This window comes from Elgaria multicarinata, chromosome 14 (genome assembly GCF_023053635.1).
Source record: "Elgaria multicarinata webbii isolate HBS135686 ecotype San Diego chromosome 14, rElgMul1.1.pri, whole genome shotgun sequence".
NCBI classification, from domain to species: domain Eukaryota; kingdom Metazoa; phylum Chordata; class Lepidosauria; order Squamata; family Anguidae; genus Elgaria; species Elgaria multicarinata.
The window spans coordinates 2,416,860-2,444,800 of NC_086184.1; the positions used below are offsets into that span (position 1 = coordinate 2,416,860).

General features: G+C 50.5%; 2 protein-coding genes across 2 annotated transcripts in view; one reads left to right on the forward strand and one right to left on the reverse strand.

Annotated features, from left to right (window-relative positions):
* PIEZO1 (piezo type mechanosensitive ion channel component 1 (Er blood group)) overlaps nt 1–11,419 on the forward strand; it is a 125,200-nt gene extending 113,781 nt beyond the window's left edge. Inside the window, exons 44-52 of the mRNA XM_063141292.1 lie at nt 1,126–1,284; nt 1,603–1,750; nt 2,671–2,859; nt 4,218–4,310; nt 5,455–5,627; nt 6,933–7,055; nt 7,883–7,962; nt 9,691–9,886; nt 10,524–11,419. Coding sequence (XP_062997362.1) covers nt 1,126–1,284; nt 1,603–1,750; nt 2,671–2,859; nt 4,218–4,310; nt 5,455–5,627; nt 6,933–7,055; nt 7,883–7,962; nt 9,691–9,886; nt 10,524–10,773 — 1,411 coding nt within the window. The 3' untranslated portion in view covers nt 10,774–11,419. The remainder of the gene's footprint in view (nt 1–1,125; nt 1,285–1,602; nt 1,751–2,670; nt 2,860–4,217; nt 4,311–5,454; nt 5,628–6,932; nt 7,056–7,882; nt 7,963–9,690; nt 9,887–10,523) is intronic.
* A 90-nt stretch (nt 11,420–11,509) lies between these two features.
* CTU2 (cytosolic thiouridylase subunit 2) lies at nt 11,510–27,781 on the reverse strand. The gene is made up of 15 exons (XM_063141291.1): nt 27,717–27,781; nt 26,634–26,708; nt 25,696–25,774; nt 25,521–25,580; nt 23,525–23,585; nt 22,051–22,160; nt 20,727–21,034; nt 19,301–19,436; nt 17,808–17,939; nt 17,548–17,639; nt 15,884–15,990; nt 14,191–14,320; nt 13,920–13,989; nt 13,168–13,226; nt 11,510–11,893 (listed from the first exon to the last, which is right to left on the reverse strand). Exons 1-15 carry the CDS (start codon nt 27,779–27,781, stop codon nt 11,818–11,820), a joined length of 1,560 nt encoding a protein of 519 aa, XP_062997361.1. The 3' UTR covers nt 11,510–11,817.
* Nucleotides 27,782–27,941: the final 160 nt, after the last annotated feature.

Consider the following 27,941-nt stretch of genomic DNA (forward strand, 5'->3'; position numbering starts at 1 on the left):
CTGCATTTCAGCAGTTAATAATGGCGCTGGATGCAAACAGCAAGAGATTTTTCGAAGCATTCCGGTTCTCAACCTTTTTTGCTCCATTCCCCCTTTCACCATTGTTCAGAATATAATTCCCCCCCTTCCCAAGATAGTCTAACTCAAAAGGCGCATTCCAAATAATATGCATATAATATTGAAAATCTTTTATTTTTTTCTATATTAGTACATATACATTTATTTGGATTATTTTTATAGTAGAGTTTTACAAATTTAATAGCAATAGAAAATGTTGATAGAATTTAATTTAAAACTTGAATAAAATTAGTTTTTTTCTAATATTCAGAACTAATTACTTAACAGACTAAAGTTACTGAAGTTACTAAACATTGAAGTTTAGTAACATTGAAGTTAGTAACATTGAAGTTACTAAAGTTACTTCAATGAACAAAAAGTTCAATAGAATTCCAGTGTAAAGTAGTTTATTTTATTCGATGAAGGTTACAGTCAATGAGAAACCTGTGATTGTTTTTTCTTTGCCAGTTCTTGGATATGCTCCTATGCTCTGCGTTGCCCCTTTAAATGGGAAGCTTGAAACTTCTAGGATTGCGAGGGAGGGAGGGAAAAGAGAGCAAAGGCCTGGCTTTTGCAGACGACATGACACTTTCCTGGGACATTTTTAGTAACGTGTAGGAAGACATAATCTACAGGACATCATACTTTGCTGAATAGTGGTCCCAATTCCCCCCTCTGGAACCCTAAAATTCCCCCCCAGGGGGGAATTCCCCCCTTGTTGAGAACCCATGCGTTAGAAGTTCCTGTAGGTCGTTGATGACAGCTGGGTCTTACCAACGTCCCTGCAGAAGGCATTTAGGAACCCAGGAAGCGGCCTTATACCAAATCGTCCCCCTTGGTCTCTGTAGCCCAATACTGTCGACACTGACTGGCAGCAACGGCTCTTCAGGGTTTCAGGCTGGAATTTTCCCAGCCCCACTTGGAGATGCGCGGTATCGAACCTGGGACCTTCTGCACGCAAATTAGGGGCGCTTCTGCCTCTGAGCCACGGCCGCTCTGCTGTGCTGTAGGCAAGCGAAGTGACTGCTCTGACACCTTCTCCTCACCTGCTGTGCTTTACCTCCCCAGGATGTTCAACCTGAACACGGTGGCCCAGCTGTGGTACTTCGTGAAATGCATCTACTTTGCGCTGTCGGCCTACCAGATCCGCTGCGGCTACCCCACCCGCATCCTGGGCAACTTCCTCACCAAGAAATACAACCATCTCAACCTCTTCCTGTTCCAAGGGTAACGCCGAGTCCTCGGAAAATGGCGGCATGGGATTTTTTCTTCCAGGGCTTAACCCTCTGTGGGTAAATTTTCCAGCCCTGACAGGCCACTGTGTGAACGGATGTGCTGGACTAGATGGGCCCTTGGTCTGATCCAGCATCAGGGCTCTTCTTAGGGTCTTGTGAGAGCGCTCTCCCGTGCACGACCGTGCAAGTCTGCAAGTAGCCGTGTCAGGCTGCTATGTTCCCTTGTGCTCCTGCACCTGTATGTATCGTGTGTGGTATGCAAAGGGGCTGAGAGGCACAGGACTCAAGCGTACTTTCTCTCCCTTTGCAGCTTCCGCCTGGTGCCTTTCCTGGTAGAGCTCCGGGCGGTCATGGACTGGGTCTGGACCGACACCACCCTCTCTCTCTCCAACTGGATGTGCGTGGAAGACATCTATGCCAACATCTTCATCATCAAGTGCAGCCGCGAGACAGAGAAGGTGGGCTGGCACAGCGGGGGACGGCGGGTGGGACTGGGGTGAGAGATCGGGGCGCCTGGGTCTCTGTGCACGCGATCAGGTAGGGGGTTGGACTTGATGGCCTTGTAGGCCCCTTCCAACTCTGCTATTCTATGATTCTATGATTAAGTAGAGCAGCCTTCCTCAACCTGGAGCGCTCCAGATGTGTTGGACTGCACCTCCCAGAATGCCCCAGCCAGAGTTGTAGTCCAACACATCTGGAGAACCCCAGGTTGAGAAAGGCTGAAGTAGAGGATTATGGGCCAGGGTTGCTGCGCGTTACTCGACTTTCCGTGGCTGCACGTGGGCATAGGTTCCAGCTGGAGTGTTGACGGATTCTGTTTTGGAGAAGCTGTTGGGGGCCGCGTTGTGGTGGTGGGCGTGGCCAAAGCCAAAAGGGGAGGGGGCATAATTCCGCCGGCCTCTTTTATTATGAAGCTCTGCCTGCCAGTGATTCAGCCTTAGGAGGTGAATCCTAAGCTTTTAGAACTTCGGAAAAGGGGCGCAAAAGCTGGGGAACCGCAAACAATGGGTGGACCAGGGGAAGGAGGCCTCTTGGGAAACCACAGAGGGTCACATTTGGGCCCCAGGCCTAAAGGTTGGTCACCTCTGAAAGCATAAGGAATGGGGAATCCTAGGTGAGACATAACGTCCGGCATTGCCCAGGTGCAGTTAACTCACACCCACACCCACCCACAGACACACAAGCCGTAAGCTGGGGCACATGGGTGAGAGGGTGCTGATGCACCGCGTCCTGCTTTGTGGGTCCCTGGTCAAAAGCTGGTTGGCCACTGTGTGAACCGAGTGCTGGACTGGATGGACCCTCAGTCTGATCCAGCGTGACCCTTCTCATGTTCTGACGTTTCATACCTCTCCTACCTGTGTTGACCTTCTCCCTGCAGAAATACCCACAACCCAAAGGGCAAAAGAAGAAGAAGATTGTCAAGTATGGCATGGGGGGGCTCATCATTTTCTTCCTCATCTGCATCATCTGGTTCCCGCTGCTCTTCATGTCACTCGTGCGCTCGGTCGTGGGCGTGGTCAACCACCCCATTGACGTCACGGTCACCCTCAAGCTGGGCGGTTATGAGGTAGGACGGTCAACTGGCTGGGCTGCTGGACCCGCCGGGTCTTTTGTCTCCCCGTTGGGAGTGATGTTCCGCCTCCCGGCAAAGGGAAACAGCGGCACCACCTGCCGTCGGTTGGAGAATTTATTTATTTATTTATTGATTGATTGCATTTCTATGCTGCTCAATAGCCGGAGCTCTCTGGGCGGTTCACAAAAATTAAAAACATTCAAAGTATAAAACAACAGTATAAAACCATACTATAAAATGCAATATAAAAGCTCAACCAGATAAAAACAGCAGCAATGCAAAATTACAAATTTAAAACACCAAGTTAAAATTTATTGATAGACTGTTAAAATGCTGGGAGAATAAAAAGGTCTTCACCTGGCGTCTAAAGGCATATAATGTAGGTGCCAAGCGAACCTCCTTAGGGAGCTCATTCCACAGCCGGGGTGCCACAGCAGAGAAGGCCCTCCTCCTGGTAGCCACCTGCCTCACTTCCTTTGGCAGGGGCTCGCGGAAAAGGACCCCTGAGGATGACCTTAGGGTCCGGGCAGGTACATACGGGAGGAGGCGTTCCTTCAAATAACCTGGCCCCAAGCCGTTTAGGGCTTTAAATGTTAATACCAGCACTTTGAATCGGGTCCAGACCTGGACTGGCAGCCAATGAAGCTGGAAAAGGACTGGCGTGATGTGGTCTCGTTGTAATGTAAACCACATCATGCGTTTCAGCGGTGCGGAACGCGGTCTAGTTCCATCTAAAACACTCATGCGTACAAGCCGGACGGACTGCAGGCAAGCAGCCGCCTGCCACATTCAGGAAGGATATTTGCCCCTCAGGTCAAGAAAGCGTCAACGAACATGTCGGCCCTTCGCTTGACGCTCTTGTGTGGCCTACCCCAGCCTGGTGTGCACCAGATGTTGCTCTGCCTTGCAGCAGCCATACCCTGCTTTTCCGCTCATGAACGCCCCCTCATCTAGGCAGAAGGCTGCTCTCCAGATGTTTTGGACTTCAACTCCCAGAAGCCCTTGCCAGCCCGGCTGATGGTCGGGACTTCTGGGAGTTGAAGCCCCAAACATCTGGAAATCTCCTTTCTGCCCAACTCTACCCTAGAGGGACCAAGTTGACCTTTAGGCTCCATCCAAATGGCTGTCCCCGTTATGCCCTGGGGCACAAGATGGGAGGCCGTACGGGTGGGGGTCTGTGTCCCCATCTCCCCTTGCTGATCTGGCCTTTAGCAGGGATGGGGGCCTTGGGGTCCAAACCTGGATGTGTGTATGTGTGTGTGTGTGTGTGTGTGAGTGTGTGTGATGAGCCTCTATCTCCAGCTCTGGAATCGGTGTGGTTGATCGCCTCTCTTCCGCCCTTTCTGTTTCAGCCTTTGTTCACCATGAGTGCCCAACAACAGTCCATCGAACAATTCACCCCCCAGGACTATGAAGCCTTGACGGACAAGTTTGAGCGGCAGCCGGTAAGTTCCTCAAGGAAACAGGGTGGCGAACCTTCCTACCTGCAAGTTGACACAGAAGCAGCTACCCCACCCCACCCCACCCCTCCTCCACACTGGCTCTGGGCAGGAGAGCGAGGCGGGTTGTTTGTTTATTACTACATTTCTATCCCCGCCTCCCCCCCCCCTCTTGTAAGGAGCCCAAGTGCCTTACCTGGTCGCCGTTCTCTCCATTTTATCCTCACAACAACAACGACCCTTTGAGGTAGGCTGGGCTGAGAATCTGTGACCGGCCCAGTGGGTTTCCATGGCCGAATGGGGACTAGAACCCAGATCTCCCAACTCCCAGTCCGACACTCTAACCACTACACCACACTGTTTTGTTTTTAAGTAGAATCATAGAATCATAGGATAGCAGAGTTGGAAGGGGCCTACAAGGCCATCAAGTCCAACCCCCTGCTCAATGCAGGAATCCACCCTAAAGCATCCCCGACAGATGGTTGTCCAGCTGCCTCTTGAAGGCCTCCAGTGTGGGAGAGCCCACAACCTCCCTAGGTAACTGGTTCCATTGTCGTACTGCTCTAACAGTCAGGAAGTTTTTCCTGATGTCCAGCTGGAATCTGGCTTCCTTTAACTTGAGCCCGTTATTCCGTGTCCTGGACTCTGGGAGGATCGAGAAGAGATCCTGGCCCTCCTCTGTGTATTTTTATCCCTTTCCTCAGTCCATCGAACAATTTAGCTGAGGAAAGGGATAATCCCTTTCCTCAGCTAAAAAGGTTTCCAGAACAGCTTATATTGCAGGTGAAGACTGTCTCTGGCCACAGGCTTACGATCTAAAAAGAGGCAATGCACAAGTTTAAAGAAATGAGGAGGGAAGAGGGGAAAATGGAGTCGTCTTTCATTAGGGCTGGTGGAACGGTCCCGATTCCCCTCTCATCTCCCTCAGTGCAGCCTGCTGTAATGGCTGGCGCTGGTGACAGTCAAGGGAGAGGAGTGGGGCAGCCTTCACGGGGCAGATCTTTCAGCGAGGCTGGTAGAACGGCTCCGGTTCCAGCTCGGCAGTCGTGGGCTGCAGTCCTGAGCTGAGTTGGCCGGAGCCGTGGCGTGCCACGCTGACCCTGCCCTCTCTCTCTCTCTCCCCCCCCCCGGTGCTCTCTTCTGCCCCCAGGTGGCCATGCAGTTCATCAGCCTTTACGGCCACGACGACATCGTGACGGCGCGCATCGAGGGCAGCTCCGGCTCGCTGTGGAGCATCAGCCCGCCCAGCCGGGAGCAGCTGCGCTGGGAGCTCCAGAACGGCTCCTCGGACATCACACTGCGCTTCACGTGGAACTTCCAGAGGTACTTTTGGGGGGCTGTGTGGAATTGCGGCGGTTTGCTCTGGCTTGTGAGAAGAAGGTAAAAGCCTTGCTGGACCCAGGCGATACGCAGAGCCGTGAATTAGGGTGACCCTATGAAAAGGAGGACGGGACTCCTGTATCTTTAACAGCTTTATTGAAAAAGGAATTTCAGCAGGTGCTATTTGTATGCATGCAGCACCTGGTGAAATTCCCTTTTCATCACAACAGTTAAAGCTGCAGGAGCTATACTAGAGTGACCAGATTTAAAAGAGGGCAGGGCACCTGCAGCGTTAACTGTTGTGATGAAGAGGGAATTTCACCAGGTTCTCCATATATACCAATGACACCTGCTGAAATTCCCTTTTCTATGCAACTGTTAAATATACAGGAGCCCGGTCCTCCTTTTCATAGGGTCACCCTATGTGAATAATCATGGACAAGGCCAGACACTTCCTGGCTAACGTCAACCCTGACATTTTAGCCGCGGCATTTAAAGGTTTCCTTTTTTATTATTATTTTGCTTTGCCTGTGAGTGAGCTCTGTGTAATTCAAGAGCTTATTTTCCAGCATTTGACTTCTAAGGATTTGTAGCCTTCCCAATTCCACAAACTCCCAAGACAGGTAAGAGCAGCACAGATGTAACAGGTGACAAAGGGAATTGACACCTTAACCTAATTGGGGTTATCTTGTCTCCCCCCACCTCCTCCCCTGGTTGTGTTGGAAACTACAGTTATTAAGACCTGGTTCCTTTGAATGCCTTCTCATTTCTTTCTCATCCACCACTAAGGTGTTGCCCAACCTGTGCTGGAGCAGGTAAAATTCCCCAAGAAGCTACGTAATCCTCCTCGGGAGGTCATCCTCTTTAGAATGTAGCGGTCTCGTTTTTCCCTCCCCATTTTATCCCAGTGTATGTTTTCATTTTATTTTATGGCTACTCACCTGATGCCTCTATGCTACCTTGAGTTATCAGAGGCAGTAAGCCTATGTACACCAGTTGCTGGGGAACATGGGTGGGAGAGTGCTGTTGCACCCGTGTCCTGCTTGTTAGTCCCTGGCCGACGGCTGCTTGGCCACTGCGTGAACAGAGTGCTGGACTAGATGGACCCTTGGCCTGATCCAGCATCAGGGCACTTTTTATATTCTTATGCTTTCTCTGTGTATTCCGTGTATTTGATGTGTGTGTTTTCCCTTGTCGTGCTGGGTATTGACTGTAACAAAATATGATGGATTGATTGGCCATGTTCCAGCTTGTTTTTCAATCACATTTCTCCTCTTTCTCTCTTCCGCACCGCCCACACCTTGCCAGGGACCTCGGCAAAGGGGGGAAAGTGGAGTACACCTCTGAGAAGCACACGACAGATTTGGATCAAAAGAGCATTGTGCGAAGAAACCTGGCAGGGCTGCTGCAGGGCACCCACGACGCCCCTGTGTGAGTTGTAAGCACGGGGCCTCCCCAACTCAGACGTGCACACACAGAGAGGGAGAGGGAGAGAGAGAGAGACAAAGCGAGACCAACAGAGAGACACAGAGCAAGACGGACACACACAGAGAGGCAGAGAGAGACCAAGAAAGAGAGACAGAGTGAAATCGACAGAGAGAGACCTTCCCTTGGGTAGCTCCACAGTCTATTTATTTATTTATTTATTTATTTATTGCACTTATATACTGCTCCCATAGCCAAGGCTCTCTGGGCAGTTTACAGAAATTTTAAAATTAAGATAAAAACGAGTATATGAAAATTAAAAGTCTAAAACACAGAACATACACACAGAAAGCATTAAAAACTGTTAAAAAAACTAAACATGTGGGTGATTAAGATGCGCCGCCATATGCCTGGGCAAAGAGGAAAGTCTTAACCTGGCGCCGGAAAGATAGCAGCGTTGGCGCCAGGCGAGCCTCGTCAGGGAGATCATTCCATAGTCTGGGGGCCACCACCGAAAAGGCCCTGTCCCTCTTTGCCACACTCCGAGCCTCTCCCAGAGTAGGCACCCGGAGGAGGACCTTAGATGTTGAGATAAAAACGAGTTCTAGGCTAGGGTGGAATGAAAGGAGGGGGACAAGTCGAATGGGTTTTGCTCAGATCAAAAAATGGGGAAATGCATTGGGCTGGGTGAGCCTGATGGGGTGTGTGTGTGTGTGTGTGTGTGTGTGTGTGTGTGTGTGTGTGAGAGAGAGAGAGAGAGAGAGAGAGCATGCATGCGTGTGTGTGCTCCCTCCCAAGCTGCCCTCTCATCCTTCCTCTCTTCTTTGTTCCAGGCGAGTGCCCCACCTCTTCCCTCCATACATCCGTGCACCCAACGGCCCTGAGGCCAACCCTGTTGAACAATTGCTACCAGGTGAGTCGTGGGTGGGTGGGTGAAGGCCCTCAGTCCCTGTGGCATCTCCCACCAACAAACTCCTCCTGTGGGTCTCCGGGGCTGGTTCCGAAACTCAGTAACCCGCCATTCACCTTTCCACCGTGGGCTTTGCATTAAGTCCACACTAGGGAGCAGGCAGCCCCTGCTTCTAAAAAATGACCAGGGGATGTAAAATTTCCGGAAATTTTGAAGCCATGGGGGGGAAAACGTTTTTTTTCCCTTTTTTCCCCCCGGGCGGAAAGCGGAAATTTTCAGAAAAATTGAAATAATGCAATATTGGCACTTTTTAGATTGAAAGTCACTTTGTTACTTTAGGAACATAAAATGTAATTATGTCCAAGTTGGTTTGGCATAAAATTATTACATTTAGTATATTAAAAGTAGTGTATTCAAACAATTATTACAAATTTAATTTACTTTTTTTAACATTGTTTTGGTAACAAATGGAGCTACAAGCTCCTGAACTGTTAGGAACACCTGAACTGTAAGGAACCTCTTTGGTTCTGCCAGTTTATGAGGAGCAGGCAAAAAATCAATTTTAAAAACAACTGAAGAAACCACCAACATTTGTAACAAAGAAAATTATTTATGTCTCCGCTAGTCCTCCAGTGTCAAGACATAAATCCCCCATTCCCATAAAAAAAACTCAGAAAAATGGGGGGGGGGGGAACCAAGACTCAATGAATATGCATGAAATTTAATCAGACTCATTTCCTGACCTATAGCAATGGCTATCAATTTCAGTCTCTGCTTCAGTGGCAGTGCTGCCCCCTAGAGGCAGAAATGCATCTTGCTCTTGCATTTGAGAGTTGTAGTCTGTTTGCAACCTAGGACTTGCTTGTTCTTGGTGCACAGAAATTGTAATAATCTGATACTGTACAGTTTTTAGAAATCATTTGGAGAAGTAAATATCTGAGCACCTTGTCTTAAACATTTTATTCATCATGCTAAAATAAAACATCCCGTAATCCGTTTTTTCTTTATTTTTTTCAATTTTTTGGAAAAAAACCAAAAAAGGCTTCAGAAAAAACCCAGTTTTTTTTCCGAATTTTTCCGGGGTTTTTTTGGGCCTTCACATCTCTAACCAGCACAGAATAAAAGTGGTTGTTCAGGTCAGTGACGTTGGTTAGAAAAGTTTCCATTTTTAGAAATTTATGGTTTCGTAAGATATGAGTCAAAAGTGGGCAGTTTCAAAGTTGCAAGTTAATGTTTAGTATGGGACTGACCCCAGGAAGCTTTTGTTATAAATGCAAGTCTCGGCATGCTCAATAAGACCCCGGAGCGCCCCCCCCCCCAGATGCTTGCCCACCCCAGGTTTACTTGTCCATTGAGATTAACCACTTCCCATAGCAGCCATTTTGTGGTGGTGCCCAAGACAGTTTCTCAAATGGACAATTGTGCCCAGAGGCACAAAAAGTGTGCCTACCCTCTGATTTAGGTTATCAGAGAAGTTTGGGATCTTTTTCAGATTCATGGGTTCCTAATAAACCCACATCACTAAACCGAGTTACGTTTACGAGGAAAAGTCTGTAATAACATCGTTTATTTAAAATTGCCTTCCTCAACCTGGCCACTGTGGTTGGGGAAGATAGGAGATGTAGTTGAACACATCTGGAGGGCACCAGGTTTGGGGAAGCTGATTTAGAAAGAGCCGGTTCCTCATTCAAAATCTCTCTTCCTCCACCCCTACCCCATATTCTGTGTCAGAGGAAAAGGACAGCTACTGGGATGTGGAGGTGCAACTGAAGCGGCAGCGGGTCGGAGCTGGGAACGGCAGCGGCAGCTTCCTCGAGTGGTGGGTGATCCGGCTGGCCGACTGCAAGAAGGACTGTAACTTCCTGCCCATGGTCATCTTCAGTGACAAAGTCAGCCCTCCCAGCCTAGGCTTCCTGGCAGGTTATGGGTGAGTAATCCATTCTGGGGCGAGAGAGAGGGAGGGTGTTTTTCCTTGCCCAGCCGGGAGGTGACAGAGGTTGGACCAAGTGCCCTAAGCATGCACAGCCAGGCTGCCCAGCTGCTGAGCAAGTCGAATCGGAAGACGATCCCGCAAATTGGCTCGCCTTTGGCGGGCAAAAACTGCAGAAATGGCTTAGCACCAGGATAGGTGAACCGCCCAGAGAGCTTCGGCTATTGGGCGGTATAAAAATGTAATAAATAAATACGTGTGCAAGATCCCCGTAAAAGCTTAAGACCCGTGAGCCAAATGTGGCTCGCCCAAGGGGTAAATGTGGTGGTGACGGTTGTGAGCAAGCGTCAAAGGAGTACGATTGTGCAATCTTAGAATCCTAGAGTTGGAAGGGGCCTCTTAAGGCCATCGAGTCCACCTGCCTGTTCAATGCAGGAATCCCCCTTAAAGCCTCCCTGACAGATGGTTGTCCAGCTGCCTCTTGAAGGGCATTCGTGTGGGAGAGCCCACGACCTCCCTAGGTCACAGATTCCATTGTCGCACGTGCGCGAGGCTGTGCAGCCGCCATGCCACAATGCCCGTGGCTCGGTTAAACCCGCCTCTCTTCCCCTCCTCCTCCTCCTTCCCCCGCCAGGATCATGGGGCTCTACGTCTCCATCGTGCTGGTGATCGGCAAGTTCGTGCGGGGCTTCTTCAGCGAGATCTCGCACTCCATCATGTTCGAGGAGCTGCCTTGCGTCGACCGCATCCTCAAGCTGTGCCACGACATTTTCCTGGTGCGCGAAACGGGTGAGCTGGAGCTGGAGGAAGAGCTGTACGCCAAGCTCATCTTCCTCTACCGCTCGCCGGAGACCATGATCAAGTGGACGCGGGAGAAGGAGTGAGGCCGCCGAGGAGCAGCCGGAAGGAACCCGAAGCGCGCCCGAAGCGCGGGAAGGGCGTTACGAAACCGCCTTCTCCATCCCGAGGCCCGAAGCGTGGACCTGGAGGGGATGCTGAGCTGCTCCATTGGACCTAGGAGGCGCCCATCTATCTCCCCAAATCCCACCCCACCGTGCTTCAGGCTCCGTGGGTGGGGCAGCCCTTAACCTCTGAGCCATACCTACTGCCCCACCGCCTTGGGGGAAGAGGGGGAAACACTGTCACTTTTTGAAACAGGTTTATCCGTTTTTTATTATTAAAAACAAAAACAAGGGACTCTAGAAATGGTGGGACGTAGGCAACCCACCCAACCCCCTTGCATTCAAAACCTTAACCCTGTCCTAAGGGAAGCTGTTGCGTGGGACACCCACACCGTGAAGCGTTTGCAAATTGACTTTGGGGGGGGGGTTGTCCTGCGGCGAAAAAGCCCAGCGCCGATACGGAGCAATAAACTGCTTTCATCTCCCCAACCTTGGGGTGCAGAGCTTCCCCCGCACACAACACACACTTTTCTCGTTCTCATGCAGCCACAACCCCTCCCTGCCAATCTGCCCCCCCCTCACCACAGCCAAGACATCACTAAGTGCCACACACACACCCCCACCGCTGGGAACAAGGGGGCAGGGCATGGAGGCTATAGACTTTCTTTTTTTCTAAAGGAGGTGGTTTTATTTATACAGATCTATATTAATAAAAATTAAAAAAAAATTAAGAGCTGTCATTATGAACGACGCTGGGTCATACCAGATGGGGGTGAGGAGCACGGGTTGTGGTGGAGGAAGAATAGTGGGGATTTGTGGCCTCATCCTTACCCCCACCCCCACCCCACCAGTAACAAATGTGCAACGAAAGGTGAGCCGTAGACCTTTTTAACCCACCTCTCTCTACAGGGGCTCTCAGCAGTGGCTGCTAAGCTGGTGGTGGTGGTGGTGGGCTATGGCCATTTTACTCTGTTGCTGGGATCTCTGCAGCCCAACAAAAGCTTAAAACATCAGAGCAGCAAAGAATCAGGGTGGCGTTTCGGCTGTCAGTTCAGGGTCGTCTTCAAGTAAGAACTCTTGGATTTCTTGCTTCATCGCAGCCCTACAGGGAGAGAGAGAGAGAGAATGTACACAAAAGTGCCTAAGTGGGGGCAGTTTGGGGACCTCTGTGGGCAGCAGAGGCTGAAGTCAGCAAGAACAGCACCCGCCCTGCACCCCAAACACAGACAGGTGGAGCCCCCTAGCAATTGTCCAGGTGTGCAATGTTGAGTCCCTGTTTACAACTGTGGTCCTTCCTGCCCTACAGGGGTTTTGGACTACAACTCCCTCCAACCCAAGTCAGCATGGTCAAGGATTCTGGGAATTGCGCTCCAAAACATCTGGAGGGCACCCGGCTGCCTACCTCTGCTTGACTATCCGTTCGGAAAGAAGGGAAACACGTTCTCAGGATGCAAAATGTGTATTTTCAGGAAGCCCTCCAGAATCAACATTTTGCATCCTGTGAGCGCATTTTCTCTTTCTGATCTGCTTTGGATGCTTTACCTCCTTCTGTTTTTACGATCAGTTCAACAACACACCTTGCATCCGGCCCTGGACACCGCTCAGGATTAAGTCCTCGGAGCCCCCTTCTCCGGTTGTTCCCATGCCCAACTTTTCTAGGACACAGCAGTTTGGGGTGTCCAGGAATCAGATCTCTTTGCCATCACCTGAACACACCTCTATCTAGTCACCTGTTATTACTACAATTCTTTTGCCTCTGAATACCTCTCTGATTTCAATCTCCTTCTCAGGATCACCCTGAGCATTTTAGGAAGGGGAGCAATGGCGTCTCCCCAGTACTAAATTATTTGGGGGGCTTGGTATTGCTACCCAGAGTAATTCTGTGGAGGGGTCTGCCCCGGTGGAGATTTCTACTTTGTTCAACTCCAGGCCAAGGATGCAGGACCACAGCCATGCAGGCCAAATCCTGCTCCCTTCCTCTTTCCCCCTGTTCTAAAAGGTTGAAATAGCAGTCAGAACTTCAATATTGAAATACGCAGCTATTTCCTCCCTGCCCACTAGAAAGCTTGGCTGAAATTGAATTTGGTCTTTGAGGTCCATCAGCTCTACTCTGCGGCCTCTTTGACACAGGGAGCGACACCACTCACAGCCTGCCTTTCCTCTAGAGCAGCCTTCCTCAACCTGGGGCGCTCCAGATGTGTTGGACTACAACTCCCAGAATGCCCCGGCCAGCAGAGCTGGCCGGGGCATTCTGGGAGTTGTAGTCCAACACATCTGGAGCGCCCCAGGTTGAGGAAGGCTGCGCTAGCGGCCATGTCCAGGGCCGGCTCGATCCCCCTGCATGGTTCCCTGTGCTGCAAAGACGCCAGCTCATACCTGCATCGTCGTCGCTCGGCCTCTGAGTGGATGTATGGCGGGAGAGGCTCCAAGCTGCTCTGCAAAGGAGAAGAGCCAGGGTGAAGCAAACGCATCGCTCTGGAGTGCGGGACAGGAGTCCCACTGTGATAAAAGTCCGAGTGTCGCTTACAACCAGCAGAGCGTACCGCTGCCCGTTATGCCCGGTGTGGTGAATGTGGGCGGAGAGGAGTTTTTCTCCTCCTCCCATAACACTAGAACCCAAAGGGGTCATATCTCATCATGCAGGGCCTGTGCCAGACTTTATTTATTTATTTATTTATTTATTTATTACATTTCTATACTGCCCAATAGCCGGAGCTCTCTGGGAGGTTCACAAAAGCTAAAAACATTCAAAGTATAAAACAACAGTATGAAACCATAATATAAAATCCAATATAAAAGCTCAACCAGATAAAAACAGCAGCAATGCAAAATTACGACTTTAAAACACCGAGTTAACATTGATTTATGGACTGTTCAAATGCTGGGAGAATAAAAAGGCCTTCACCTGGCGTCTAAAAGCATATAATGCAGGTGCCGCGTTGTTTACCCCTGCGCTACGGCTAAATTCAGCTTGGAGAGCGGAACCGGACCATTGAGAAACCGCTGGGCGGCCGTTTCTCGCCGTCCTGAAGCCTCGGAGCAGAAAAGCGCTCTGCCGCTCCTGGACCGTCTCGACAGCCAATGGCAAGAGGGAGAGCCCAGGGTTCGCCCCCTGCTCGCACACCTACCATGTCTCGGACGGTCAGACGGCAGCCGTGGCAGAGCAACGCGAGCAGCTGGGACCGGCCAGAAGAATCTCTGCGGGGAGGGAGCAGAAAAGGCTGAGCATCAGCTTCTCATGTCGCGTCCACCCAGAGTCACGACTCTTCCCGGGGAAGGAGGGGAGGGGAAGGTCATTGAGCCTAGCAGGAAGGGCTGCCCCCGCCCACTCCCCGTGCAAGGCAGAGGTTCTTGGTGAGTCTCGTCCTGGCTCTAGGCGTCTGTTTTGTTTCTCCTTACCCTGTCGCTGGAGGGCCCTTGCAGCATCCTGTCTGGTCCCGGGCCCCTCCGCAGCAGCCGTTCCCGGCCGACGGCGGCTTCCGGCTGAGCTGCTCCGACAGCAGCGTCGACTGCAAGGCGGAGCCGTCCACTGTGAGGAAAGCACAGTCCGGATGTCAAAGGAGTTGTGTTTCTTCCGAGGTTTTTCCCCCAAGGGGAGAGGTGATGGGCCAACAAGTGGAGCTGGAGGGTGAACCTCTGTCAGCCCAAGGGCCGGATTGTGTTTCAGAGAAGCTCTTGGGGGCCGCATTCCAGTGGTGGGCAGGGCCAAAACACCCGCAAATTTCTGCTTGAAGCAGTTTCTGCCAGTAACTCAGCCAGAGGAGCGGCAACCACTCCGAATTCAAGTTGTTGGTAATGACGTTTAAAGCCCTAAACGGCTTGGGACCTCGATACTTGAGGGAGCGCCTCTCTCCCTGCCCGAGATTTGAGATCTGTTGGAGAAGCCCTCCTTCGTGTCTCACCAACACAAGACATACGCTATGGTGGGACGTGGGAGAGGGCCTTCTCTGTGGTGACACCCCAGCTGTGGAATGCCCTCCCCTGGGAGGCCCGACTGGCGCCGGCACTGCTTTCATTTCGTCGCCAGGTTGCGACAATGGCTTTTTAACAAAGCCTTTGATGGCTAATATTCACCAAGCCTGTACATAGTTTTAATTCATAGAATCATAGAATAGCAGAGTTGGAAGGGGCCTACAAGGCCATCGAGTCCAACCCCCTGCTCAGTGCAGGAATCCACCCTAAAGCATCCCTAACCGATGGTTGTCCAGCTGCCTCTTGAAGGCCTCTAGTGTGGGAGAGCCCACAACCTCCCTAGGTCACTGGTTCCATTGTCGTACTGCTCTAACAGTCAGGAAGTTTTTCCTGATGTCCAGCTGGCTCCTTTAACTTGAGCCCGTTTTTACTGTTTTAAATTCCATACCAGTTTTAGTTTATTAATGGTTTAATTTGGTTTTAGTTGTGTATATTTATTGTTTTATATTGTTTGTATGGTTTTATCTGTACGCCACCATGAGATCCTTGTAATATAGGGCGGGGAATAATAATAATAATAATAATAATAATAATAATAATAATAATAATAATAGTAGTAGTAGTAGTAGTAGTAGTAGTAGTAGTAGTAGTAGTCGTCAACCTCTTACAATGGGGAAAAAACTGCACAAAAGTCAGGAAACAGCAAAACAATCGGTGGTTCTGGGGGACCCTAAAAGGGTGCATTTGTTCCCTAGGCCGGAGTTTCTGCACCTGACCTAAGGGCATCTGCACCCCAGGGGAGTTTACCGCTTCTTCTACGCGTGCTAGAATCAGGATCACCCCGGACCGATTCCCAGTGACTTCTTCTTGGGAAAGAGCTCCAGCCGTGGTGCAGGAAGCTGGCCGGCACGTCCCCCCCGGGGGTGTGTGTTCTCGTTTGGCAGAGCAGCCAAGAGGGCAACAGCCTCCCTCCTGTCTCCTGCTTTGGCTTCAACCACCGGGAGTACGTTTATCTGCAGGGGATCTGCGCTCCCGGTCTAGTGCCCGGCAGGTTGAGACGTGCGGCCAGCAAAGGCCCACTGGCCTTTGGGCTCCTTTCGATTCTCCAGTTCCCACCCGGGCTCCGCATCCCCTGCTCATTGAAGGCGGGACTGAACTGCCCCGTCTGGCTCCCACATACCGACATTCGTGTCGAGGGTACAGAGGCACAAGAGGCATTGTGCCAGTCCTGCGGGGCCGCCGCTGCCGCCGGCCTCTCGGGGGGTGACGCCGAGTTTCTCACCTGTCCTGCAGAATAGACCGGAGAAAGCGTCAAATATCCATCTTGCTCGTATCCCTCAGGCCACGATATGGAACTGCCAGCTAGTTGCCCAGTGCTGCATCCGGGTATTTGAAGGTTTGGGGGCCCCATCAACGGACCCCCCCTCCTTCAATCTACCTTCCCCCTGCCTGTTCTTGCTCTTCCACCTTTTCCTCCTCATTGCTCCCACTTGCTTGCTCAGCAGGCAGAGAGCCAGTCAGCAAGCAGGCCGGAGCATCACCTGCTCCGCTTTCTCACCACCACTGTCATCTGGGCAGGAACAAGAGGCAGGTGAACAAGCAGGTGGCAACAGTGAAGAACATCAGAAGGGCCCTGATGCTGGATCAGACCAAGGGTCCATCTAGTCCAGCACTCTGTTCACACAGTGGCCAACCAGCCATCGGCCAGGGATGAACAAGCAGGACATGGTGCAACAGCACCCTCCCACCCATGTTCCCCAGCAACTGGTGCACACAGGCTTACTGCCTTGGATACTGGAGATGGCACACAACCATCACAGCTAGTAGCCCTTGACATCCTTCACCTCCAGGAATTTATCCAACTCCCTCTTAAAACTGTATGGAAAGGAGGACTGGGCTCCTGTATCTTTAACAGTTGCATAGAAAAGGGAATTTCAGCAGGTGCCATTTGTATATACGAGAACCTGGTGAAATTCCCTCTTCATCTCCACAGTTAAAACTGCAGGAGCTATACTAGAGTGACCAGATTTAAAAGAGGGCAGGGCTCCTGCAGCTTTAACTGCTGTGATGGAGAGGGAATTTCACCAGGTTCTCGTATATACAAATTAATCCTGCTGAAATTTCCTTTTCACTACAACTGTTAAAGATACAGGAGCCCTGTTCTCCTTTCCATATGGTCACCCTACGTTACATGCAAACCAGAAGCTTAAGGTTTTGTTTTCAAACAGAGGTCAAGTTTCTAGCACACATGAATTAGGGAGAAAACCTGGGACGCTGCAAGAAGATTCTATTCAAAACCAGAGGAGGGATAGTGGTAGGTCTCCCAGTGGTCAGCAAACAGTGGTCACCCTGTCCTCCTTTTCATATGATCACCCTAAGCAAGTGTCACTTGTGTGCATGCAGCACCTGGTGAAATTCCCTCTTCATCACAACAGTTAAAGCTGCAGGAGCCCTACCCTCTTTTGTATCTGGTCAAGAGGGCAGGGCTCCTGCAGCTTTAACTGTGGTGATGAAGAGGGAAATTTCCCCAGGTTCCCCATATATACAAACGACACCTGCTGAAATTCCCTTTTCAATACAACTGTTAAAGACACAGGAGCCCTGTCCTCCTTTTCACAGGGTCACCCTAGATAATGAGTAAACGTTGCTACAGCTTGGAAGGAGGGAGTCTGGCAGGGTGGACAGTACTGCCGAGGGCCTCCTCCAGATGTTCTGGCCTACAACTCCCACAGCCCACCACCACTGGCTATGCTTGCTAAGGCTCATGGGAGTTGTAGGCCAAAACCCCTGGAGGGCCACCTGCCACTAGCAGGAGCAATGTGGGCCAGCAGGCGTCAGGCTTACCGGTAGACGGTGCTGATTGTGGAGGGGAACTCGGACTGCAGCTGGCAAAGGAAGCTCTCAATCAGATGGTGGATGCTGGCTCTGCCAGGGGCCTGGAGGAGAAGACAGCAGAGTGCCGGGCTGTGTCCTGCGGAAGGTGGAGGGGCGAGGATCCCGCCCCCCCCTCCCTCGCATCATCACAGGGGAAGGCACCCAGCGAGGCACGCAGCAGGGCAGGCCCGCTCCTGTTCCAAGGCGCCCGTGCGCTGTGTCCCTCTTACTTTGGTGTCCAGGGCCGGCGTGAAGACGGTGGGCACGCCGAAGAGGTGATTGTAGAAGGCAATCTCTTTGGCGGGATATTCCCGCATGGGCCGCAGGAAGAGCACGTCGCCGTGGCGGCTGTCTGCAAAGCCCTTTTGGGGAGGCAGAAAAAGACGGGGGGGGTGAGCAGGGGAGACAAGGCCCAATCTGCGGTCGCCCCCTGGCTTTTCCCAACCAATTGCTTATCTATTTCTTTATTCCATTTTTACACCGCCCAATAGCCGAAGCTCTCTGGGCGGTTCACAAAAATTAAAACCATAATAAAACAACCAACAGTCTAATAATAATAATAGTAATAATAGTAATAATAGTAATAATAATAATAATAGCCGAAGCTCTCTGGGCGGTTCACAAAAATTAAAACCATAATAAAACAACCAACAGTCTAAAAACACAAATGCAAAATCCAGTATAAAAAGCACAACCAGGATAAAACCACACAGCAGAAATTGAGATAAGATTAAAATACAGAATTAGAACAGTAAAATTTAAATGTAAGTTAAAGCTAGGTGTTAAAATACTGAGAGAATAAAAAGGTCTTCAGCTGGCGATGAAAGGAGTACAGTGTAGGCGCCAGGCGGACCTCTCTGGGGAGCTCGTTCCACAGCCCGGGTGCCACAGCAGAGAAGGCCCTGCTCCTAGTAGCCACCTGCCTCACTTCCTTCGGCAGGGGCTCACGGAGAAGGGCCCCTGTGGATGATCTTAAGGTCCGGGCAAGTACATATGGGAGGAGGCGTTCCTTCAAATAACCTGGCCCCAAACCGTTTAGGGCTTTGAATGTCAATCCCACCACTTTGAATTGGGCGGCCAGTCCCTGTTATCTAAATGCTGCTACATTTCGTAAAAGGGGAAGCAGCATATAAATGGTCTAAAAAATAAATGAAATGAAATATGGGGATGTGAAATCAAACAAGTTGCGGGAGACTGACTGAGGAAACTCCAGGACAGAGACAGAAGGAAGAAAGGAAGGATCCACTGTGAGCTGCACGAACTTTGGCTAGCCTTGAGTAAGCCAAGGCAAAATCTGGGGGGCCCAGGGCTCTACTCCTCCTCCGCTTCAACAGTACGTTTACATGGAAGCAGGCACCACTGTGTTCAATGGGGCTTACTCCCAGGTAAGTGCGCACAGGCGTGCTAAGCTTTAGTCCCTGAGCCTCTGGGGCAGGGGGTTGGCCTCGTTCCCTTCTAACGTCCCAAAATGACTTGTTTTTGTGTCAGCTGGCCAGGGCATGAGAAACGCCACTGCTTTCCATGGCTAAAATGTTCAAGCACCGAACATCCTCTTTGGAGAGAGAAGTGGGGAGCTTCCCACGGCCCCCTTGCAGCTCCGAACTAGAGGGGGCACAGCTCTTGCACAGAGTAAGAAAACACACACCCCAGCCGGGATGATGAAAAGAGGCGGATGATGTCAGTGGGACAGCTCTGAACAGCAGCACGGACCCTGCTCTCTCACCGTATCCACGGCCAGGAAGGCCCCCCGGCCCAGGCAGAGGTTGGTCAGCAGCTTGACAGCTACCCGGGTACAACTGTCCCCCATCATCACCTTGGCGTATCCACTCGTCCGGGCCACATGCAGGATCAGGTGGTTCCTGAAGAGGAGGGGAGGGGAGAGATCATCTATCAATTCTTGCAACGGACCAGAGTCTGGATGCTTGTTGTCACAGATCAGGACCCTGTACCTTCGTCCCTGGAGGATTCATAGAATCATATAATTGCAGAGTTGGAAGGGGCCTACAAGGCCATCAAGTCCAACCCCCTGCTCAATGCAGGAATCCACCCTAAAGCATCCCTGGCAGAGGGTTGTCCAGCTGCCTCTTGAAGGCCTCTAGTGTGGGAGAGCCCACAACCTCCCTAGGTCACTGGTTCCATTGTCGTACTGCTCTAACAGTCAGGAAGTTTTTCCTGATGTCCAGCTGGAAGAGGCTCCAGAGGTAATGGAAGAAACTCCAGAGCTCCCCTGCATCCAGAGGGGGTCACATCACTACCTCAGACTCTAGAGACTCAAACCACAGCTACTTCCACAATATTGCAGCTTGAGCCTGCTAAAACAGGCCAGGCCCCTTTAAAAGACAAACCTCAATCAATATGGAGATGGGCGGGCCAACCAACCTAAATCCAGTAACAATCTTACTTAAGCCTCAGTCTTGTGCTTCTCCTTGTTGGAGCAATGTACTGACAACCCTGTCTGGCTTCCAGCCCTAGTAGCACTCGGAGCTTTCCGAGGTGCTGATCTCTTTTCATCATACTTCCCTGAGGAACCTGACCCAACCCATGCTCAAGTTCTGATCCACAGCAGAACACTGCAACCCAGGCTGCAGTGCAGGATCTCAACTGAACCCACGACCTGAAAGAGAACACCCACTTTTACAAGCCCACGAACTACAACAGAAACCAGCAAAGCAAGCAGCAATGACTTCACTCCTGGGCGCAGCTACACCGAGGACGACAAAAGAAGCAGCCACAGAGAGGACAGGACAGAGTGGCTTTTTGGCCACGAGGCCCACTCTTAAGTCTTGCCTCCACAAGCCCCTGAGATTGCTGCCCAGGAGGGGTGGACCAGGATGTGTCTACTTCACAAGTGTCCCTGACTATATCGGCAGCATCTCTGTCACCAGTTCTGCCAACGTAAGTGAGCACTTGCAGCAGCCACCCAAATGATTAAGGTTTCCTGCTCATGGGATAAGCCAGGAAGTGGGCTTCAACGGCACCCTATTAAGCCAGTTAAAGAGTTAGCAAGAGCTTGTTGGGCCCAACTCTGAATACAGGCTATGGGCTGCCCATTCTAGGAAGTGATGCATGCTGTGAATACATCCGGCAACACTCCAACCGATGGAAAGATCACCTCCCTCCAAGACAAGGAACCAGGCCGCAGGGCTCACCGGAGTGTCTGCAGAAGCTCCTCCTTGGCAGTCAGGGTTTTCACGGCCGCAAAGAGGCGGACCAGTTCTTCAGTGTGGGAACTGGGGGGAGGCCCTGCTCCTTGAACCGCCAGCCCTTCCTTCCGTGAAGAGTCTTGAAGGCTGAGCTCTGCTACCCGGTCCTTCAGAGTGCCTGCTAGGTCCCCCGTCTCCTCGCCCTGCTGCCGCTGCCGCCTTATGAAGCTGTCCACGGCTTCCTTGTAGCTGTGGCCCTGGTCAGTGGCGTCGTGGGAAAGCGAGCGCAGAACAGAACCAGGGAGGTCAAACACCTGTGAGAAGGTACAAAGGTGTCGGCTGGGGCAAATGCAGAATGCTGGCCAGAGCAGATACCGAGAGGCGGTGAGGCCCGTCCGAAAGTCATACGGAAGATGACGTTTTGCCCCTTCTTTCAATCAGGGGATGTCAACCCTCGTTCAGCCCAAGGGCCAAGTTTAATTTTGGAGACGCACTTGGGGGTTTATTTTATTTATTTATTTATTTATTTATTCTTACATTTTTATACAGCCCAATAGCCGAAGCTCTCTGGGCAGTTCACAAAAATTAAAACCATTAGGAACATAATAAAACATCCAACAAGCTAAAAGACCCAAAATACAAAAAAATAATAATCCCGTTGCATTCCAGCAACGGGCGGGGCTGCAGGCAAATACCAAACTGCCAACACATCTTCGCTTAAAGCTCTTACTGCTAGTGACTCATCCTTGGAAGAAGCGTGTCAACCTTTTAGAATGGGAAAAACGGCACAAAAGCCAAGAAATCACCAAAGTATCGGTAGCTGGCCCTGTGGGGAACCTCTGTGGGCCAAATTTGGTTCAAGACCCTGCTTTAGATGTTCAAGTAATGGCTGATTTCGGCAAGGGACAAAGTTTGAAGCTTCTCCTGAAATCTTTCTCTTAGCACAGCCTTCCTCAACCTGGGGCGCTCCAGATGTGTTGGACTACAACTCCCAGAATGCCCCAGGCTGGGGCATTCTGGGAGTTGTAGTCCAACACATCTGGAGCGCCCCAGGTTGAGGAAGGCTGTCTTAGCAGGACCAACGCCTCTTCTGCCTTAGGGCCGGGCCAAATATTAAGAGTGAGATTTACTGCTTCACTGACGTTTATTCCATCTCTGCTGTGTTTGTATCAGGGTTTAAATTGTCTGTCTTGTTTATCATTTAGCAGCGACAAATAGTATTCAGGCATTAGAAATGTTTGCCTTAATCACCACGGTTTAAGGTGTCTTCCGAACGGGGCCAAAGACTGATCCGGCCAGCCTCTCCTCTCCTCGTTTACATCTTCCTTACCTCTTCCAAGCATACCAGGTGATAGGGGAACCCCGTGGCTTGCAGGATCGCCTCCACCTGACCGCGAATCTCCTTCCGCTTGTCTGGGCTCTGTCCGCATACAGCTCCCTCTAGGTGGCAAGAAAGGAAATCAGGAAGATTAGGTGGCCCAACTGAGACAGACTTTGGTGGAACACTTTCACACTTCCTTGTCTTAGCCTGGGGCACCGTCACTCTGGAGGTTTCCACCACACTTAAAAGAGGCACCTCACCCAAAGCATGCGTCCAAATTTGTTTGGAGGCCAAAAGGGACACTCAGTGCCTGGGTAATGGTCAACTCGCCTTCTCTAATGGGACCCCAGCCGCTGTGTGCAGCAAGGGGGTGGCCACCTTCACTGGCATCCTATAAGACTCCAGGTTTTTGACAAAGGCAAGAAAAAGTGTAAAGGTAACACTGGGACAGGGATCTTCTGGCCCACAAGTTCCAGGCGTCCCCATCCAGGGGCCAGCAAGCTCCTTTTGCTCTTATCTGCGATCACTGATCAGAGATAAGAGTATTTAAAGGCAATTAACCTTTAAATAACCTGCAGAGAATTGAGTTGTTGCATAGAACTGAGCTGGCAGGACACTCGCTTGTGAGTACATTTGCAGAAACTTAGAAACGGCTTGGGACCACAATACCTCACAGAACGCCTCTCCCGACGTGAATATACCCGGTCACTACGTTCAACATCTAAGGTCCTCCTCCGGGTGCCTACTCCGAGAGAGGCTCGGAGTGTGGCAATGAGGGACAGGGCCTTTTCGGTGGTGGCCCCCAGACTGTGGAACGATCTCCCTGACGAGGCTCACCTGGCACCAACGCTGCTATCTTTCCGGTGCCAGGTTAAGACTTTCCTCTTTGCCCAGGCATATGGCGGCACATCTTAATCACCCACATGTTTAGTTTTTTAATGGTTTTTAATGCTTTATGTGTGTATGTTCTGTGTTTTAGAATTTTAAATTTTGTATACTTGTTTTTATCTCAATTTTAGAATTTCTATAAACCGCCTAGAGAGCCCTGGCTATGGGAGCAGTATATAAGTGCAATCAATGAATCAATCAATAATAAATATTTGGGGCCCTATTTAGAAGTACTGCTGAGTGACTCAGTCCAGCTTACTTCTGAATAAACAAGCAGAAGCCTTGTCCTGCTTACTTCTGAATAAGCTTAAAATGGTAATAATCACACTTGGCTCCACCCACTGCCTTTAGACTTGCCTACAGATGGAATGGGGACACTGAGACCTTCCCCATTTTCCCCTTTGGCTCTCAGGCTAAAAACATTTCTCCACCCCAGGTCTACAGGTATAGAGTTGTTTTTTTAATATGAGAGTAAAAAGTTGTGTCGATGCTATGGTGTTTCAGCCTAAACTGCCTCTGCTTTGACTCATCCCTGTACCGTGAGCCTTCTGTCTTGCAAATACAGAAGAGAACACACACAGCAAGCGTCGCTCACCATCGATGAAAATGATTCCAGGCACGAATCGGAGTTTCTTGGCGGCTTCCCTGCTCAGGCCCTGTGAGGGGAAAGCAACACACAGCTTTGGTACAATGAACTTGAAGCACGTATTTCTTCGATTCTAAGACGCCATTGGAGCCTCGTGTGGCGCAGAGCGGTAAAGCAGCAGTTTCTGCAACTGAAACTCTCCCCACGGCCTGAGTTCGATCCCAGCGGAAGCTGGTTTCAGGCAGCCGGCTCGGGTCAACTCAGCCTTCCATCCTCCCAAGGTCGGTAAAATGAGTACCCAGCTAGCTGGGGGAAAGGTAATCACGGCCGGGGAAGGCAACGGCAAACCACCCCGCTATAAGGCCTGCCAAGAAAATGTCAGTGAAAGCTGGCGTCCCTCCAAGAGTCAGCAATGACTCAGTGCTTGCACGAGAGGTTCCTTTCCCTCCTAAGACGCCATTGATTGTAAGATGCACACCAATTTCAGTACCACCGACAGGAAAGAAGCTTTGATTCTAAGAAATAATAACCACACCCGCAATTCTAAGACGCACCCCATTTTTAGAGATGTTTATATGGGGACAAAAGTGTGTCTTAGAATCAAAGAAATACGGCACATCACATCACTGGGTATCCTGGCAGGCCGAACAGGATCTGCTGCAGCCTGAAGGTTCTCAGTCCCTGGATAATTATATTTTAGATGGGCTGTTGAGTCTTCAGGTCTTTACACTGCTGATAGCGTTAACTCTGTTCTTTAGTTCTGATGTTTTAGAATTTTAAAGCTTTTATATTATGTTCTATTACACTGTGTTTTATGGCTTAAGTTTTTGGACACCATCCCACAGAGCCTAGCCATAGGGGAGTAAAGAGATGTACTGAAGAACAACAAATAGAATTTCTGCTGGCACTCACCGTCCATATTTGCTATTAAAGTGAGTGACAACAGCAAGCATCTCAGATGTTCTTTTAGAATCAGCCAGACGGGGGTAGAAGACAAGAGATGCAGACGTTGCCGCAGCTAGAAGTTGCCTTAATGTCCCCGCCTGGCTTTCTGCAGCATCTGTCAGCAGAGTGCTCTTAGGGGGGGTTGTTTGCAGCCGAGAGGAAAGGCAGGAAACGCGCCCTCCTTGATGTCTTGCAACTTTCGCAGGGGGCTTAACGCCACCACTTAAGGACCACTCCACTAGTTCTCAGTCCAAGCAAAAACTCTTTCCATTATCAGACTGTTTAGCCTACTTGGCAATCATGGGCAAAGCAAGAAGGAGGGGGGCATAGCTCAGCGGTGGAGCTCCTACTTTTCAGGCAGAAGGTCCCGGGTTCAATTCCTGGCATCACGCCAGTCCTTTTCCAGCTTCATTGGCTGCCAGTCCAGGTCTGGGCCCGATTCAAAGTGCTGGTATGAACATTTAAAGCCCTAAACGGCTTGGGGCCAGGTTATCTGAAGGAACGCCTCCTCCCGTATGTGCCTGCCCGGACCCTAAGGTCATCCTCAGGGATCCTTCTCCGTGAGCCCCTGCCAGAGGAAGTGAGGCAGGTGGCTACCAGGAGCAGGGCCTTCTCTGCTGTGGCACCCCGGCTGTGGAATGAGCTCCCTAAGGAGGTTCGCTTGGCACTTACATTATATGCTTTTAGACGCCAGGTGAAGACCTTTTTATTCTCCCAGCATTTTAACAGTCTATAAATAAATTTCAACTTGGTGTTTTAAATTTGTAATTTTGCACTGCTGCTGTTTTTTACCTGGTTGAGCTTTTATATTGTATTTTATATTATGGTTCTATACTGTTGTTTTATACTTTGAATGTTTTTAATTTTTGTGAACTGCCCAGAGAGCTCCAGCTATTGGGCGGTATAGAAATGTAATAAATAAATAAATAAATAAATAAATGTTTGGGAAAACTCCTGTCTGAAACCTTTAGAGCTCCTGCCGGTCAGTGTTGACAATACTGGGCTAGATGGATCAATAATCTTGACTCGGTAGAAGGCAGCTTTCTACGTTCTTATGTACCTCTAGCACTTGCCGCACCATTGAACTGGAGGCAGGACCGCCCGAATAGGCAAGGAGAACCTGCAGCAAAGGAGGAACGCATCCAGAAACAGTTAGAAAACATTTCTGTCGCTTCAAGCTGTCATCTCCCCTCTGCTCCAGCCCAGCCCTCAACCAAGAAATAACCAGACAGGACCTTCTCTCCAGGGTAAATGCAGCGGTTCTTCCCAAGCAGGGCACGGAACTTGTGGACAAAATATTCCTTGAAACAGGTCCTACGGATTGGAAGAGATACATGTCAATAAGATCAGCCAACCCAGCCAACAACATGCCACAGGCAGGGCGCCATTGATTTTAGCAAGCCAGAATGAGGTACTGGTTCCTCTCTATTCGGCCCTGGTTAGGCCTCATCTAGAGTACTGCGTCCAGTTCTGGGCTCCACAATTCAAGAAGGATGCAGACAAGCTGGAGTGTGTTCAGAGGAGGGCAACCAGGATGATCAGGGGTCTGGAAACAAAGCCCTATGAAGAGAGACTGAAAGAACTGGGCATGTTTAGCCTGGAGAAGAGAAGATTGAGGGGAGACATGAGAGCACTCTTCAAATATTTAAAAGGTTGTCACACAGAGGAGGGCCAGGATCTCTTCTCGATCCTCCCAGAGTGCAGGACACGGAATAACGGGCTCAAGTTAAAGGAAGCCAGTTTCCGGCTGGACATCAGGAAAAACGTCTTGACTGTTAGAGCAGTGTGACAATGGAATCAGTTACCTAGGGAGGTGGTGGGCTCTCCCACACTAGAGGCCTTCAAGAGGCAGCTGGACAAGCATCTGTCAGGGATGCTTGAAGGTGGATGGATCCCTGAGCAGGGGGTTGGACTCGATGGCCTTGTAGGCCCCTTCCAACTCTGCTGTTCTATGATTCTATGGATGCACAAGTGGGGGAGTTAGCCGGGGAGGGGGGGGAGGATTTTAGGAGTCTGTTCTCTTGTTCTAAATGGCGTCCGAAATTGTGAAAACCCGCCAGATCCCTCGGCAGAAGCCAAGGCGTTTGCAGCCCTGCGGGAGACCCCAGCAAGCTTTCGGAGCAAAGGCAGCTGTGCCCACTGCTAAGGTGACAAAACCGTCTATCGCACTTACTTGCAAAAAGCATCCCCAACGCGGATGATTAACACCGGAGAACCTTCTTTGCACTTCATACATCTCAGGGGGCGGCTTCGGAAAACGAAAGAGAAGGTCAGGTTCCGAGCAGCTTTGACAAGATGGAAGTTTTGTCTGCACCAGCCCTCCCCTGCGCTCCGCTCCCCAAACTGGTGCCCTCCAAACCTGTTGGGCTGCAACTCCAGGCGTCCCTCAGCCAGCCATAGTAGAGGCTCCCAAGCATTTAGTGTGCTTGCCTCGAGTTAAGCCTTAGGTATTGTTGGGCGAACTAGGTATTTGGGGATGGGGGGAGCTACAATTTATTACCCTGGTTGGATATTTTAAATCTTCGATGACGCTGGTGGCCTCTGGCGTTTATTCTTTGCTTTGCAAGTTGTATTTTATAGGTGCTTTTTTTTTTTAACTGTACATTATTGTATTTTGTTGAGGCTATAATAGGGTGACCCTATGAAAAGGAGGACAGGGCTCCTGTATCTTTAACAGTGGCATAGAAAAGGGAATTTCAGCAGGTGTCATTTGTATATATGGGGAACCTGGTGAAATTTCCTCTTCATCACAACAGTTCAAGCTGCAGGAGCTATACTAGAGTAACCAGATTTTAAAGAGGGCAGGGCTCCTGCAGCTTTAACTGGTGTGATGAAGAGGAAATTTCACCAGGTTCCCCATATATACCAATGACTCCTGCTGAAATTCCCTTTTCAATACAACTGTTAAAGTTACAGGAGCCCGGTCCTCCTTTTCATAGGGTCACCCTAGTATATAAGCCTCAACAAAATACGTATATAATGTATTTATATTATTATAAATATAATATAAATATATATAATGAACACTGCCCTAAGAGTTTTGGCTATAGGGGTGACTCAGAAGTTAAATGAATAAATAAATGTCTTAAAAGGAAATCTAATTATTTCATTTCAGGCAGCCTTGCCTACAACTTAGCGCCCTCCAGCTGTTTCGGACCACAACTCCCATCATCCCCGGGGGTGCGCGCTTGGTTGGGGATGATGGGAGTTGTAGTCCGAAACAGCTGGAGGGGAGGCTGCCCCACCTGTTCCTCACCTGCCCCGGGGCGACCTCCGGGGCTGCCCCCCGCCTCCGCAGCCCCCCTCCTGGGCTTCGCACATCCCTCGGCCTGGCGCGCAGCTTCCCCGCCTCCGCCACGTGGGGCGCCCTCCTCCGCGGCCCGGCGCGCCTCAGCCAGACCCCGCCTTCCGGCGCGGTCTTGTGACGTCACGGGCCCTCGCCGCCCCGCCCCCCTGTCGGAGGAGCCCATAAAGACACGTG

Excerpts from the sequence above, each read along its gene's own strand:
- CTU2 (XM_063141291.1), bottom strand. The coding sequence starts at position 27,781 with ATGTGCGAAGCCCAGGAGGGGGGCTGCGGAGGCGGGGGGCAGCCCCGG. Across the intron at positions 22,161-23,524 it reads TGGAATCATTTTCATCGATG|AGGGAGCTGTATGCGGACAG; the intron begins GTGAGCGACGCT and ends CTTGCCACCTAG. Across the intron at positions 19,437-20,726 it reads GAGCTTCTGCAGACACTCCG|GAACCACCTGATCCTGCATG; the intron begins GTGAGCCCTGCG and ends CCTCCTCTTCAG.